Source organism: Stenella coeruleoalba (assembly GCF_951394435.1).
Source record: "Stenella coeruleoalba genome assembly, chromosome: 2".
Lineage (NCBI taxonomy): Eukaryota > Metazoa > Chordata > Mammalia > Artiodactyla > Delphinidae > Stenella > Stenella coeruleoalba.
In genome coordinates this window covers 154473032-154486097 of record NC_137147.1, presented here as the reverse complement: position 1 = coordinate 154486097, position 13066 = coordinate 154473032, and the positions used below count along the sequence as shown (strand labels likewise).

The 13066-nt window shown below is 37.3% G+C and overlaps 1 protein-coding gene across 2 annotated transcripts in view; it reads left to right on the top strand.

The window, feature by feature from the left end:
* The window catches only part of MAPK6 (mitogen-activated protein kinase 6), a 35590-nt gene extending 22889 nt beyond the window's left edge, over window positions 1-12701 (top strand). For both annotated transcript variants that reach the window (XM_079914874.1, XM_079914875.1), the window contains exons 3-6: window positions 1160-1304; window positions 3654-3818; window positions 9214-9415; window positions 10465-12701. In XM_079914874.1, coding sequence (XP_079771000.1) covers window positions 1160-1304; window positions 3654-3818; window positions 9214-9415; window positions 10465-11566 — 1614 coding nt within the window. In that variant the 3' untranslated portion in view covers window positions 11567-12701. The remainder of the gene's footprint in view (window positions 1-1159; window positions 1305-3653; window positions 3819-9213; window positions 9416-10464) is intronic.
* Window positions 12702-13066: the final 365 nt, after the last annotated feature.

Genomic DNA, 13066 nt, shown 5'->3' with positions numbered 1-13066 from the left:
TATGACCTTAAGCAGATTCTTTAATCTGTGTTAATATCTACCTTCACATTTTCTCAGGGTTGTTTTGAAGATGAAATAAGGCAATATATGTGTAACTGTTTCTGTCAAACAATTCATAAATGTAAAGTAGTAAAATTGATTAGGAATGGGGTATGCAGTAAAGCCAGGTCTGCTGGATTGTCAGTAAGGAGATTGGCAATGCATTTTTATTTTATTTATTTTTAAAATTAATTAATTTATTTTTGGCTGCGTTGGGTCTTCGTTGCTGTGCACAGGCTTCCTCTAGTTGCAACAAGCGGAAGCTACTCGTTGTGGTGTGTGGGCTTCTCATTGTGGTGGCTTCTTTTGTTGCGGAGCATGGGTTCTAGGTGTGCAGGCTTCAGTAGTTGCGGCACGAGGGCTCGGTAGTTGTGGTGCATAGGCTTAGTTGCTCTGCAGCATGTGGGATCTTCCCAGACCAGGGCTTGAACCTGTGTCCCCTGCATTGGCAGGAGGATTCTTAACCACTGCGCCACCAGGGAAGCCCCAGCAATGCGTTTTTAAATAGCACCTCTGGTGCTCTTTCCTGCCTTTCTCTCATTGATTTAAAGCATACCTGCTCCTTTATTAACTTGAGACTTGAAATGAAAAATAGCTCTTCCTCTGAAACCTGTTTTGAATATGTGGCCTAGAGTTAACACTAAAATTCTTTTTTTTTTTTTTTTTTTGTGGCGCGAGCCTCTCACTGTTGTGGCCTCTCCCGTTGCGGAGCACAGGCTCCGGACGCACAGGCTCTGTGGCCATGGCTCACGGGCCCAGCCGTTCCGCGGCATGTGGGATCTTCCCGGACTGGGGCACGAACCCGTGTCCCCTGCATCGGCAGGCGGACTCTCAACCACTGCGCCACCAGGGAAGCCCTAACACTAAATTCTTATTGTATACTTTGGTTAGCAGACTTCACGTGAACATAATTTTATAGATGGTACATTACAGGGGGAGTTTAACCTCCATTCATGCTCACAAGTGCAAGAGACTTGAAAATAGGCATAGAAATCAACAGTATTGTTTTAGGATTTTACAATTACAGTTTGTTTTTAGATTAAGGATTCTTTAGTGAATCATGTTTTTTATGTACTGTTATTCAGCTAAAGTAAAAAGTATATTTTTGTTCCTTTTTCAGGGTCATCTTTCTGAAGGATTGGTTACTAAATGGTACAGATCTCCACGTCTTTTACTTTCTCCTAATAATTATACGAAAGCGATTGACATGTGGGCTGCAGGCTGCATCTTTGCTGAAATGCTGACTGGTAAAACCCTCTTTGCAGGTTAGAAATTTTAAAATACAGGGGAAAAAATTATCCGAGAGAGAAATAATTTTGTATATATCTATGAAGCAAGACTTATGTAAGATTTAAAACAATTTATTGTAGTGTAGAATATTAAAATGAAAAGATAAAATGGTTTTAATATCTAAAAAATTGAGAAAACTTACGTATTCACTGAATTGTTCACTCAGTAAATTTAGTCAGAATTCTAGTGTTCTTTAGCATATATCTTCTTAAACATAATTTCATATTTTGTAGATCCATAGTATTTGTTAGGTTATTTGTGTTAAATGATACCTGAGTTGCCTGATTCTGTCAGTGTTTGTCACTTCCTGGTAAAATTTTTTAGCAGTTGTTGAAAATTCTGTAATTCTTTCTGTGTCCCCTGTCAACCCTGTTGCTTGATTTGCCATATCCTGTTGCCTGACTGCTGTGATATTTCAGAAACAACCAATTTTTGCAGAGTTTGGTGCTATGAAGGAGTCTAAAAACATGCGTGAGAGAGTTTTTAGTTAAGGTGGATTTAAAAAAAAAAAACCTCTAAATAATGTAATTTTCGATCTTAAACGCTTTAAACTTTAAACATTTAATTAAAGAGAATTTTAACAAGAACTCAAACAAGTGAAATGATTTGAAAGATTCAGTGATAGTTCCCTTCTAAAGCCTCTTCGGTAGGTTTGTGATCCATCCAGTAAAAGCAACATGAGGGAGATCTAAGTGTTGATTAGTATAGGCCTCAATATATTAACAGAGCAATAAAGGCAAGGACTAAGCATTCATTGGAAATCTGTGTATTTTTAACCTATGGTAAGTGTCCTAGCCTTATTTTTCGGTCTTACTCAGTATCTCCACTTGGATGTCTAATGGCATCTTAAATTTAACCTATCCAAAACTGACTTCCTGATATTTCTCCCTCATACTTTCTCTTTCTGCTCTCTTCCTCATCTTAGTAAACCAGACCCACTTCTTAGTTGCTCAGGCCAAAATCTTGGCATCATCTTTCACTTCTCTCAGCACAGATCTTGCAGGCTCTTCCTTCAAAATATGTCCTGAATCTAACTGCTTGTTAGTATCTCTATCACTACCCACCTCCTGCCAGTTCAGTAAACCATTATGCCTCTCCTGGTCTAATGCATGACCTCCTAACTGGCTTTCCTGCTTTAACCTTTGCTGTCTGTGGTCTAGTTACCACATAGCAGTGTAGTAGTTCTCTGAAAACATCGCTCATGTCATTTCTGTGTTCAAAACTCTACAATGGCTTCTTATCAAATTCAGGATAAAGTAAACTCTTTTGTTCTGGTACCACTGACCTCATCTCCTATCACTTCCCCCCGAGCCACTCTACTTGAGCTACACTTGCCTAATTGTTGTTTCTTGGACATCCCAAGCCCACTGTCTCCTGTAGGCCTTTGGGCCTTTTCTCATCTTCCTGGAACTCCTTTCCTCCATATGAATGTATGGTGTGTTTCCTAACTTCCTTAATTTTCAGCTTCTCAGTGAGGCCTTCCTTGGTCATCCTTGGTTGTTAATATAAATTAACCCTACCCCCAACAGTGCTCCTGTCCCCCTTAGCTTACTCTATTTTTCTTCATAGCATTTGTCACCGTTTGATGTGAATGTTTACAGAGTTATTATCTGTCTTCCTCCATTAGATTGTGAGCTTTATGAAAGCAGGAACTTGCTCGGTTTTGTTTCATAGATGTATTCTAAAGTGCCTTGCTCATAGTAGGCACTCAAGAAAAATTTTGAATGTTGAATGAATTTCTAGAAATAAGTGGAAAAGCAAATGAATGGTTTTTTTTAAAATTTTAGTTGCCCATTTAGCCTGAAGTGTTTCCCCTTTTATTTCTTTAATAGTGGTCCTGAAATGTTAACTGAGCCTAATATATAACTATAAAACTTTTTGTTTCACAAATCTAGTCCAGGCCTCTGTTTTATTGAGAGTGAAATTAAGTCATCACCATGTTAAGTATTCTCAGAGTTACAGTGAGTTAATTAGTGGTATAGTTAGGACTAGATTCTAGGTCTTTAAATCTCAATTCATTGCTTTTTTCACTACTTCATGGTACCTTAATATGAGGCCAGACTTCAAGTCAATTTCTTATGGAAACAAAGCAGCTAAAACTAAACATATCAGTGAGCAGTAATTGAAATAGATATGCTTTTTGAGCAGGTTGATGATGATATTCAGTGCAGTGAAATCTGCTGATTAATGATTCAGTTAAAACAATTTTCCCCCCAGTGTTCATTACAATATTTAAGTTACTTTCCTATAGCTTTAGAATGTTTATTGCCAATAAGTAAACAGTGTGTTTATTCCTGTTGTATTTGGTGTTTTTTTGATCTCAGGTGCACATGAACTTGAACAGATGCAGCTGATTTTAGAATCTATTCCTGTCGTACATGAGGAAGATCGTCAGGAGCTTCTCAGCGTTATTCCAGTTTACATTAGAAATGACATGACTGAGCCACACAAACCTTTAACTCAGCTGCTTCCGGGAATTAGTCGAGAAGGTATTGTGACTGAAGAGTAGGCATCATGTAATGGTGTGTTTGTGTGTAAGCAGGATTTGTGTAGGGAAGCTTTAGCTTTTTATCCTTAGATATGTAGCATTCTCGCAAATAGTCTTTAGACACTTTAAGGTATACCTAAAACTTCAGCACTGGCTTTCCCTTTTTTGGCCTGGCACTTAGGCTGGGATCTGTTTCTTTGCTCTGAATAATTTTCTAGATTCCAGAAAGTAACCCCTCTCTCCTGGTTCTAACTCCATCTACTTTTCCAGCTTACACCTCTGATTGTCTACGCTAGGTGAACAGATTAATCACTGACTCTCACTAAGCTGGAATGGGGTTCTGTGAGGGTTATATGATACATAAGTGTGGGTGTGAATATAAATGTGATTTAGATATGAAAGAGGGAATTGAGTCAGGGAAAGCAAAGGTTTCAGAGCAAGGAAGAGAAGGAGGAGAGATCAAAACTCCATGTGAGCAAACTTCCTACATAAAAGTTGGCAGATCACTGTTAGTAATATTAGGTGCTAAATGTGAGAGTTTGTGCAGACTTGAAAGTAGTAGGAACTTGGGGAGAATCAAAACTGTTGACCACTAAAGTAATTAATTTCATATCTCAAAATAAGACATATCTTTAGGGTTTGTTGATATAAATAAGATACAAAAGTCTAACTCCTGTAATAGTTATCTGTAATAAGATAACATTCTTTAAAAGAAGAGCATTAGACATGAAAAACATCTTTTGTAAAAGTTGATTGTGTCTCATTATCTTTAAGAATTATCATACTGTATTTAGCTACATCAATGCCAGGATTGTAATAGTTCTTTCATGAATCATAAAGATAGGAATATATAGTTTCCTAAACATCTTAAGCTTTTCTCACGTTCTGTTCATGATCATCGGAGGGAAAAAGCAAATAAGATTAAGTACATGTGAATTAACACATTAAGACTACTAGGAACCCTGTTCCCACTAGTGTCGTTAGATGAATACCCAGTCTTAAATTTCCCTCCATTCTTACCTTTCATCCTCCCTTTCTCTATAGTTTACCACTTAATTTCTTTTTTTTTAATGGATCTTTATTGGAGTCTAATTGCTTCATAATACTGTGTTAGTTTCTGCTGCACAACAAAGTGAATCAACCATATGCATAACACATATCCCCATATCCCCTCCCTCTGGAAGCTCCCTCCCATCCTCCCTATCCTGCCTCTCTAGGTCATCACAAAGCACCGAGCTGATCTCCCGTGCTATGCTGCTGCTTCCCACCAGCCAACCATTTTATATTCGGTAGTGTATATATGTCGATGCTATGCTCACTTTGCCCCAGCTTTGCCCTCCCACCCCATGTCAAGTCCATTCTTGATATCTACCCCTTTATTCCTGCCGTGCAACTAGGTTTATCAGTACCGTTTTTTTTTTTTCTTTTTTAGATTCCACATATATGCGTTAGCATACGGTATTTGTTTTTCTCTTTCTGACTTACTTTACTTTGTATGACAGACTCTGGGTCCATCCACCTCACTACAAATAACTCATTTCTTTTGATGGCTGAGTAATATTCCACTGGATATATGTGCCACATCTTCTTTATCCATTCATTTGTTGATGGACATTTAGGTTGGTTCTATGTCCTGGCTATTGTAAATAGTGCTGCAATAAACATTGTGGTACATGTCTCTTTTTGAATTATGATTTTCTTGGTATATGCCCAGTAGTGGGATTGTTGGGTCATATGGTAGTTCTAATTTTAGTTTTTTCAGGAACTCCATACTGTTTTCCATAGTGGTTGTATCAATTTATATTCCCACCAACAGTGCAGGAGGGTTCCCTTTTCACCACACCCTTTCCAGCATTTATTGTTTCTAGCTTTTTTGATAATGGCCATTCTGACCAGCGTGAGGTGATACCTCATTGTAGTTTTGACTTGCATTTCTCTAATAATTAGTGATGTTGAGCATCTTTTCATGTGTCTCTTGGCCATCTATATGTCTTCCTTGATGAAATGTCTATTTAGGCCTTCCACCCATTTTTTAACTGGATTGTTTGTTTTTTTGATATTGAGCTCCATGAGTTGTTTTTATATTTTGGAGATTAATCCTGTGTCTGTTGTTTCATTTGCAAATATTTTCTCCCATTCTGAGGGTTGTCTTTGTCTTCTTTATGGTTTCCTTTGCTGTGCAAAAGCATTTAAGTTTAATTAGGTCCCATTTGTTTATTTATGTTTTTATTTCCGTTACTCTAGGAGGTGGGTCTAAAAAGATCTTGCTGTGGTTTATGTCAAAGGGTGTTTTTCCTATGTTTTCCTCTAAGAGTTTTATAGTGTCTGGTCTTACATTTAAGTCTTTAATCCATTTGGAGTTTATTTTTGTGTATGGTGTTAGGTAGTGTTCAAATTTCATTCTTTTACATGTAGCTGTCCAGTTTTCCCAGCACCACTTATTGAAGAGGCTGTCTTTTCTCCATTGAATGTTCTTGCCTCCTTTGTTGTAAATTAGGTGCCCATATGTGTGTGGGTTTATCTCGGTGCATTCTATCCTTTACCATTGATCTGTATTTCTGTTTTTGTGCCAGTACCATACTGTCTTGATTACTGTAGCTTTGTAGTATAGTTTGAAGTTGAGGAGCCTGATTCCTCCAACTCCCATTTTTCTTTCTCAAGATTGCTTTGGCTGTTCGGGGTCTTTTGTGTTTCCATACGAATTGTAAAAATTTCTGTTCTAATTCTGTGAAGAATGCCACTGCATTGAATCTGTAGATTGCTTTGGGTAGTATAGTCATTTTCACATTATTGATTCTTCCAATCCAAGAACATGGTATATTTCTCCATCTGTTTACGTCATCTTTGATTTCTTTCATCAGTGTTTTATAGTTTTCTGAGTACAAGTCTTTTGCCTCCTTAGGTTTGTTCCTAGGTATTTTATTCTTTTTGTTACAATGGTAAATGGGAGTGTTTCCTTAGTTTCTCTTTCTGAATTTTTTGTTGTTGGTATATAGGAATGCCAGAGATTTCTGTGCATTAATTTTGTATCCTGCAACCTTAGCAAATTCATTGATTAGTTCTAGTAGTTTTCTGGTGACATCTTTAGGATTTTCTATATATAGTATCATGTCATTGGCAAACAGTGACAGTTTTACTTCTTTTCCAATTTGTATTCCTTTTATTTCTTTTTCTTCTCTGATTGCTGTGGCTAGGACTTCCAAAACTATGTTGAATAAGAGTGGTGAAAGATTTACCACTTATTTCTATATCTTAGCATACTTCAACACCATTGTAGTAAATAGACCGATTTCCTCCAGAACAGTGCTATCCAATAGCATTTTCAACAATGATGGAAATGTTTTTTTCTTTGCATACATTTGGGAGCTCAGCCTGACTACTTTCTTTTTTTTTTTTTCTGCGTTGAGTCTTTGTTGCTGCGCACAGGCTTTCTCTAGTTGCGGTAAGCAGGGGCTGCTCTTCCTTGCGGTGTGTGGGCTTCTCATTGCGGTGGCTTCTCTTGTTGTGCATGGGCTCTAGGCACACAGGCTTCAGTAGTTGTGGCATGCGGGCTCAGTAGTTGTGGCTTGTGGGCTCTAGAGCACAGGCTCAATAGTTGTGGCACACGGGCTTAGTTGCTCCGCGGCATGTGGGATCTTCCCGAACCAGGGATTGAACCCGTCCCCTGTATTGGTAGGCAGATTCTTAACCACTGCGCCACCAGGGAAGTCCATCAGCCTGACTACCTTCTTTGTTACCTCTGCCTCTTTCTACCTGCTATCTACTGTTCCCAAATGCTAGGGATTTTAGAGTATATTCCTCTTATGTAGCTGGATATATTTCCTTCCAAGGATGGTGATTATGCTGAGTCAACCATTCATAACTCTATGCCTCAGATTGTCTCTTGCCTTGAGACACATGGGCCCTGGCCTAAGACTGACTCTTGCAGGAGAACCAAGAACAACAGCTTGTTGTATCATGAAATGACTTCCTAGATAGGGTAATATAATAGGAGTGGAGAAAAGGTGAAAATATAAATGGCTGTATAAATGTCAGCTATTTTTCATGTTAATGAGAGATTGGGAATTGAGAATAGCATCCTTTCTAGAGTGCAGCTTAGTTTTAGAGAGAAGGGCTAGCTAGCTTTTCCTTTGAGACAGAAAGTAAGGTTAAGTAGATGTGTGATAGACCATAGTGAAGAAGTAGGGATTGAGATAAATGTGAAGTAGGTTTATCTGTTGAGAATAATGGAAAGATAGATAGCATAAAGAGATGGTGAGGGGCTTCCCTGGTGGCGCAGTAGTTGAGAGTCCTCCTGCCGATGCAGGGGACACAGGTTCGTGCCCCGGTCTGGGAGGATCCCACATGCCGCAGAGCGGCTGGGCCCGTGAGCCATGGCCTCTGAGCCTGTGCGTCCGGAGCCTGTGCTCCGCAACGGGAGAGGCCACAACAGTGAGAGGCCCACGTACCGCCAAAAAAAAAAAAAAAAAAAAAGAGATGGTGAGGAACATTGCTAAGCAATTGCAGAGGCCAAATTGAAATTCCACAGTATGTATGAATTTGTAGAAAGCTAGATATACATGTGATTTTGCATCTAGTTTTTATCAGCACTGTATGTCTAGGAAATGGAGAAAGTGGAAGGTAGGAATGATTCAGAGTTGAAGATTGATGTCAGTCCTAAGGCATACAAGTGTGTGGTGGTGGAGGGCTGGTGACAGAGTGGTTCAGGCTGGGAAAGGAGCTTAGGAAGGCCTAAAAGACTGAGTGGGAAGAATTGGGTTTCTGGTAACTCCACCATAGCCCTAAAATGATCAAGTGCATTGTGTGATATGCTGTAGTGTGATTGATGTGAAACAGAAATCAACAAATTAGTACAACAGCTAGTCAGTGAGATAAGGGGAAGAAAGGGCTTTATATTAAGCACTAGAACTATACATTTAATTTTTACACCTTGTAAGACATCTATCTATATATCCATTCTACACATGAAGAAACTGAAGTTCAGCAAGTTTAAATAACCTGTCCAGTTCCACATAGCTAGTAATTCAGCTTAGCTAGTAATTCAGCTAAGCTAGTGAGTTGCAGAGCTGAAATTAGGACGTATGTATTAGGTTGAGCCATATGAAATTGCTGTTGTTTGACCATTTTTGACTGACAAAAATGAAAGTTTCACATGGTTCAACTTAATATATTCCTTTTTCTTTATAACTGGCCATAATATGAGATTGGGGTATATTTCAAATATTTACTTTGTTTCTTGGACGCGTGTCTTTTCAATCAGTGAATCAGGAAAGCTAGTTTTATTTCTCTGACAAAACTTAAATTAACTTACCTTTTAATTGTATAATCCCTTTTTGTTCTTTATGGGTTGGTGGACCTCCAGTATAGTTAAGGTGTTTTATTCCTCTGTTTTGCAGCACTGGATTTCCTGGAACAAATTTTGACATTCAGCCCCATGGATCGGTTGACAGCAGAAGAAGCGCTTTCCCATCCTTACATGAGCATTTACTCTTTTCCAATGGATGAGCCAATTTCAAGTCATCCTTTTCATATTGAAGATGAAGTTGATGATATTTTGCTTATGGATGAAACTCATAGTCACATTTATAACTGGGAAAGGTAAATTGACTCTAAATTAGAAAAAGATTTTTTTTTGAAAATTATTTTATTTTCAATGAACCGTAATATAGTGAGTTTTATTTTCAAATTATAAATGATAAGACAATGTAAAAGTCTTAGAAATTTAGAAATGGTCTTGGGTTTCTGTTGAACTTACTGCTGTCTTTGAATAGCCTTTATGTGATTTAAATATTTAATAATTACTGCTTAGGATATACATAATGGGAAAAATTAAATGCTACTTTGGAACAAGAAGTAGTTAATGTCGAAATTAGTTTGTTCACTTGTTGCATTTTTTTTACTCCTAAAATGTTGAGGTGTTTGAGAGTATGTTTACACACATCTGCCAACCATTTTCTTTCTCCACATGAACATTTCTACCATCTGTGTATAGTTCTTTCCTCACATACCCGGATGTTTTCCAGTCTCCACATTTTCTGTCATACTTATTAGTTATCTAATCTCTTTTCTAGTCCCTCCTCCTCAACCCCCCATGTTTTCATGTGTGTCTCAGTCTGCCTCTACTTGAGCATGGTGTGGCCACCTTACTGTAATGTGTCAGTAAGAGGATACCACATTCAGTAAAACATATACATGGATACTTGTTGGGTTTTTTTGTTTTTTCTATTCATGGTGATGATTTCCATCAAGTCCTTATCTGCCTTATTACCAGTAGAGTGAAAATCTGTATGACACCTGATTGAAATTAGAGATCTACATTTTGTGGCCATAAAGTATTTTTTTGTGTGTGTGAAACTGTTAGAATTGAACTGTACATCAGCCACTCAGATGTTTATATGCATTTTATATAATTATATACTTTATTGGTAATTACCAAATATTGCCTCATATTGCTTTATATAGTAACAGAGCTTACCTATCCGTTAAGATTATATATTATAAATTCCTGGAGGAAGGCTCATGACTTAACACTCCTGTTATCCCATCATAGACCTAGCACGCACAGTGTTTTGATCTAAAAGGCACGCAGTGAATTTGAAAATGAAATCATACACCTGGACTAAGACTAATGTATTAATGTTTTTCAGGTACCATGATTGTCAGTTTTCAGAGCATGATTGGCCTATACATAACAACTTTGATATTGATGAAGTTCAGCTTGACCCAAGAGCTCTGTCCGATGTCACTGATGAAGAAGAAGTACAAGTCGATCCTCGAAAATATTTGGATGGAGATCGTGAAAAGTATTTGGAGGATCCTGCTTTTGACACCAGTTACTCTACTGAGCCTTGTTGGCAATACTCAGATCATCATGAAAACAAATACTGTGATCTGGAGTGTAGCCATACTTGTAACTACAAAACGAGGTCATCATCATACTTAGATAACTTAGTTTGGAGAGAGAGTGAAGTTAATCATTACTATGAACCCAAGCTTATTATAGATCTTTCCAATTGGAAAGAACAAAGCAAAGAAAAATCTGATAAGAAAGGCAAGTCAAAATGTGAAAGGAATGGATTGGTTAAAGCCCAGATAGCTCTAGAGGAAGCGTCACAGCAACTGGCTGAAAAAGAAAGGGAAAAGAATCAGGGATTTGACTTTGATTCGTTTATTGCAGGAACTATTCAACTTAGTTCACAACATGAGCCTACTGATGTTGTTGACAAATTAAATGACTTGAATAGCTCAGTGTCCCAACTAGAATTGAAAAGTTTGATATCCAAGTCAGTAAGCCGAGAAAAACAGGAGAAAGGAATGGCCAATTTGGCTCAATTAGAAGCCTTGTACCAGTCTTCTTGGGATAGCCAGTTTGTGGGAGGTGGGGAGGACTGTTTTCTCATAAATCAGTTTTGTTGTGAGGTAAGGAAGGATGAGCAAATTGAAAAGGAAAACACTTACACCAGTTACCTGGACAAGTTCTTTAGCAGGAAAGAGGATACTGAAATGCTAGAAACTGAGCCGGTAGAGGATGGGAAGCTTGGGGAGAGAGGAAATGAGGAAGGATTTCTGAACAACAGTGGGGAGTTCCTCTTTAACAAGCAGCTTGAATCCATAGGCATCCCACAGTTTCACAGTCCAGTTGGGTCACCACTTAAGTCAATACAGGCCACATTAACACCTTCTGCTATGAAATCTTCCCCTCAGATTCCTCATAAAACATACAGCAGCATTCTGAAACATCTGAACTAAAACACTCAGCAGACATTTCTTTTTGTATTCTTCATGAAATGTGTTTTGTCTTCTTTATTACTAGTGTTTAAGTCATTTTTTTACTTGAATCAGATGGTGTCATTTAGAAAGGATATTTTCTTGGTTTTTAAAATCCAGACTTTTTTTCTACATGTGAGATGGTTTTCGTTTTAACTGGCATGTCGTTTGCACACAAAAATAAAGAATAGAGCAAAATAATGCAATGCAGGAGGAGACAAAAGAAATGCACTAAGACAAGGAAAAAACATTCTCTCATAGAACAATGATCTGTTTTACAGGAAACAAAAATCTTGCCTTGAAATTTACACAGTGAGACTGTACATAGTTGCATGAAAATATCTATTTTTTTCCTAAAACATTTTTCATTCATGAGTATTTTCAAGTTTTTCATACTGTACACATTTCTTAAAAACACATGATACCAGCAGCAACTGAAAATGAATGCCGAATTTGGTACACATGTGTTATCTACCTCAAGGTAACAAAAGTATGTGGCAAAACATATACCACCCATAGTGCTTCACAATATGCACTTCTATTTAGCCAGCGTTTATTGTAGTAAAATAAGATTCACTCACCGTTTATAAATGTTCTGGTATGCATTCTTTATAGTGAAGTGTTACTACATCACATCTTATTTATTTTAGCAAATCAGTATATTTTCTGTATTTAATTATAAAAAGTTAACGTAGTTTTTGAAATTTATTTGCAAATACACTTTTTCCATTTGGCACTATGGTTTGTTGCCTACTTAGCTGAATATATAATGTCAGCTTATCCTAAGGCTGTCCATGTACTTAATTTACTTAAGTATTCATTTTAAGTAAAGCGCTCACTGTGTATAGGAATTTGTATTTTGGAGGTGCTTGATCTATCTACAAAGAAAAATTAGGAATTACTTTATTATAAAATGCTCCTAGAAGTCTTAATTGTGTTTATTTTAAGAAAAAGAACTGTAATGTTAGACTTGTGTGCATGGACGTAATTAAGGTACATCATTATTGTAGTTTAAAAGTTGTACATGATAAGACATATTTTGTTTTTACTGTATGTTTTTACTGAATGATCTATTCCCCATCCCAAGGCAAGCATGAATAAAATTAGGTTAAATGTAGCATGTGGCATTGCAGTCTCTTAGAATTTGTTTCATCTATTTTATTTTATTGAATACTGTCTGTATCTTTGGTTATCCTGTTTGAAGAAAAAGGACAAATAAATCATGGCCGGCAAATATGGCTCTTGTTTAACTCTTTAGGTAATGAAAATAATTACCTGCTAGAATGAAAACCACTAGCAGAATCTCATCTAGTTCCACTTTTCAGCATCTTTGAATTGTGGCTACAGTTGAAACTATGTTAGGCTAAAAGACTTAAAAGAAAACTCTTCATCTCCACACAAAAATCTCTTGTTGACTTAACCTCACACATTAAAATAGAATAAGGCCTTCATAGATTTCAAAATTTATTATGTAAGATGTGT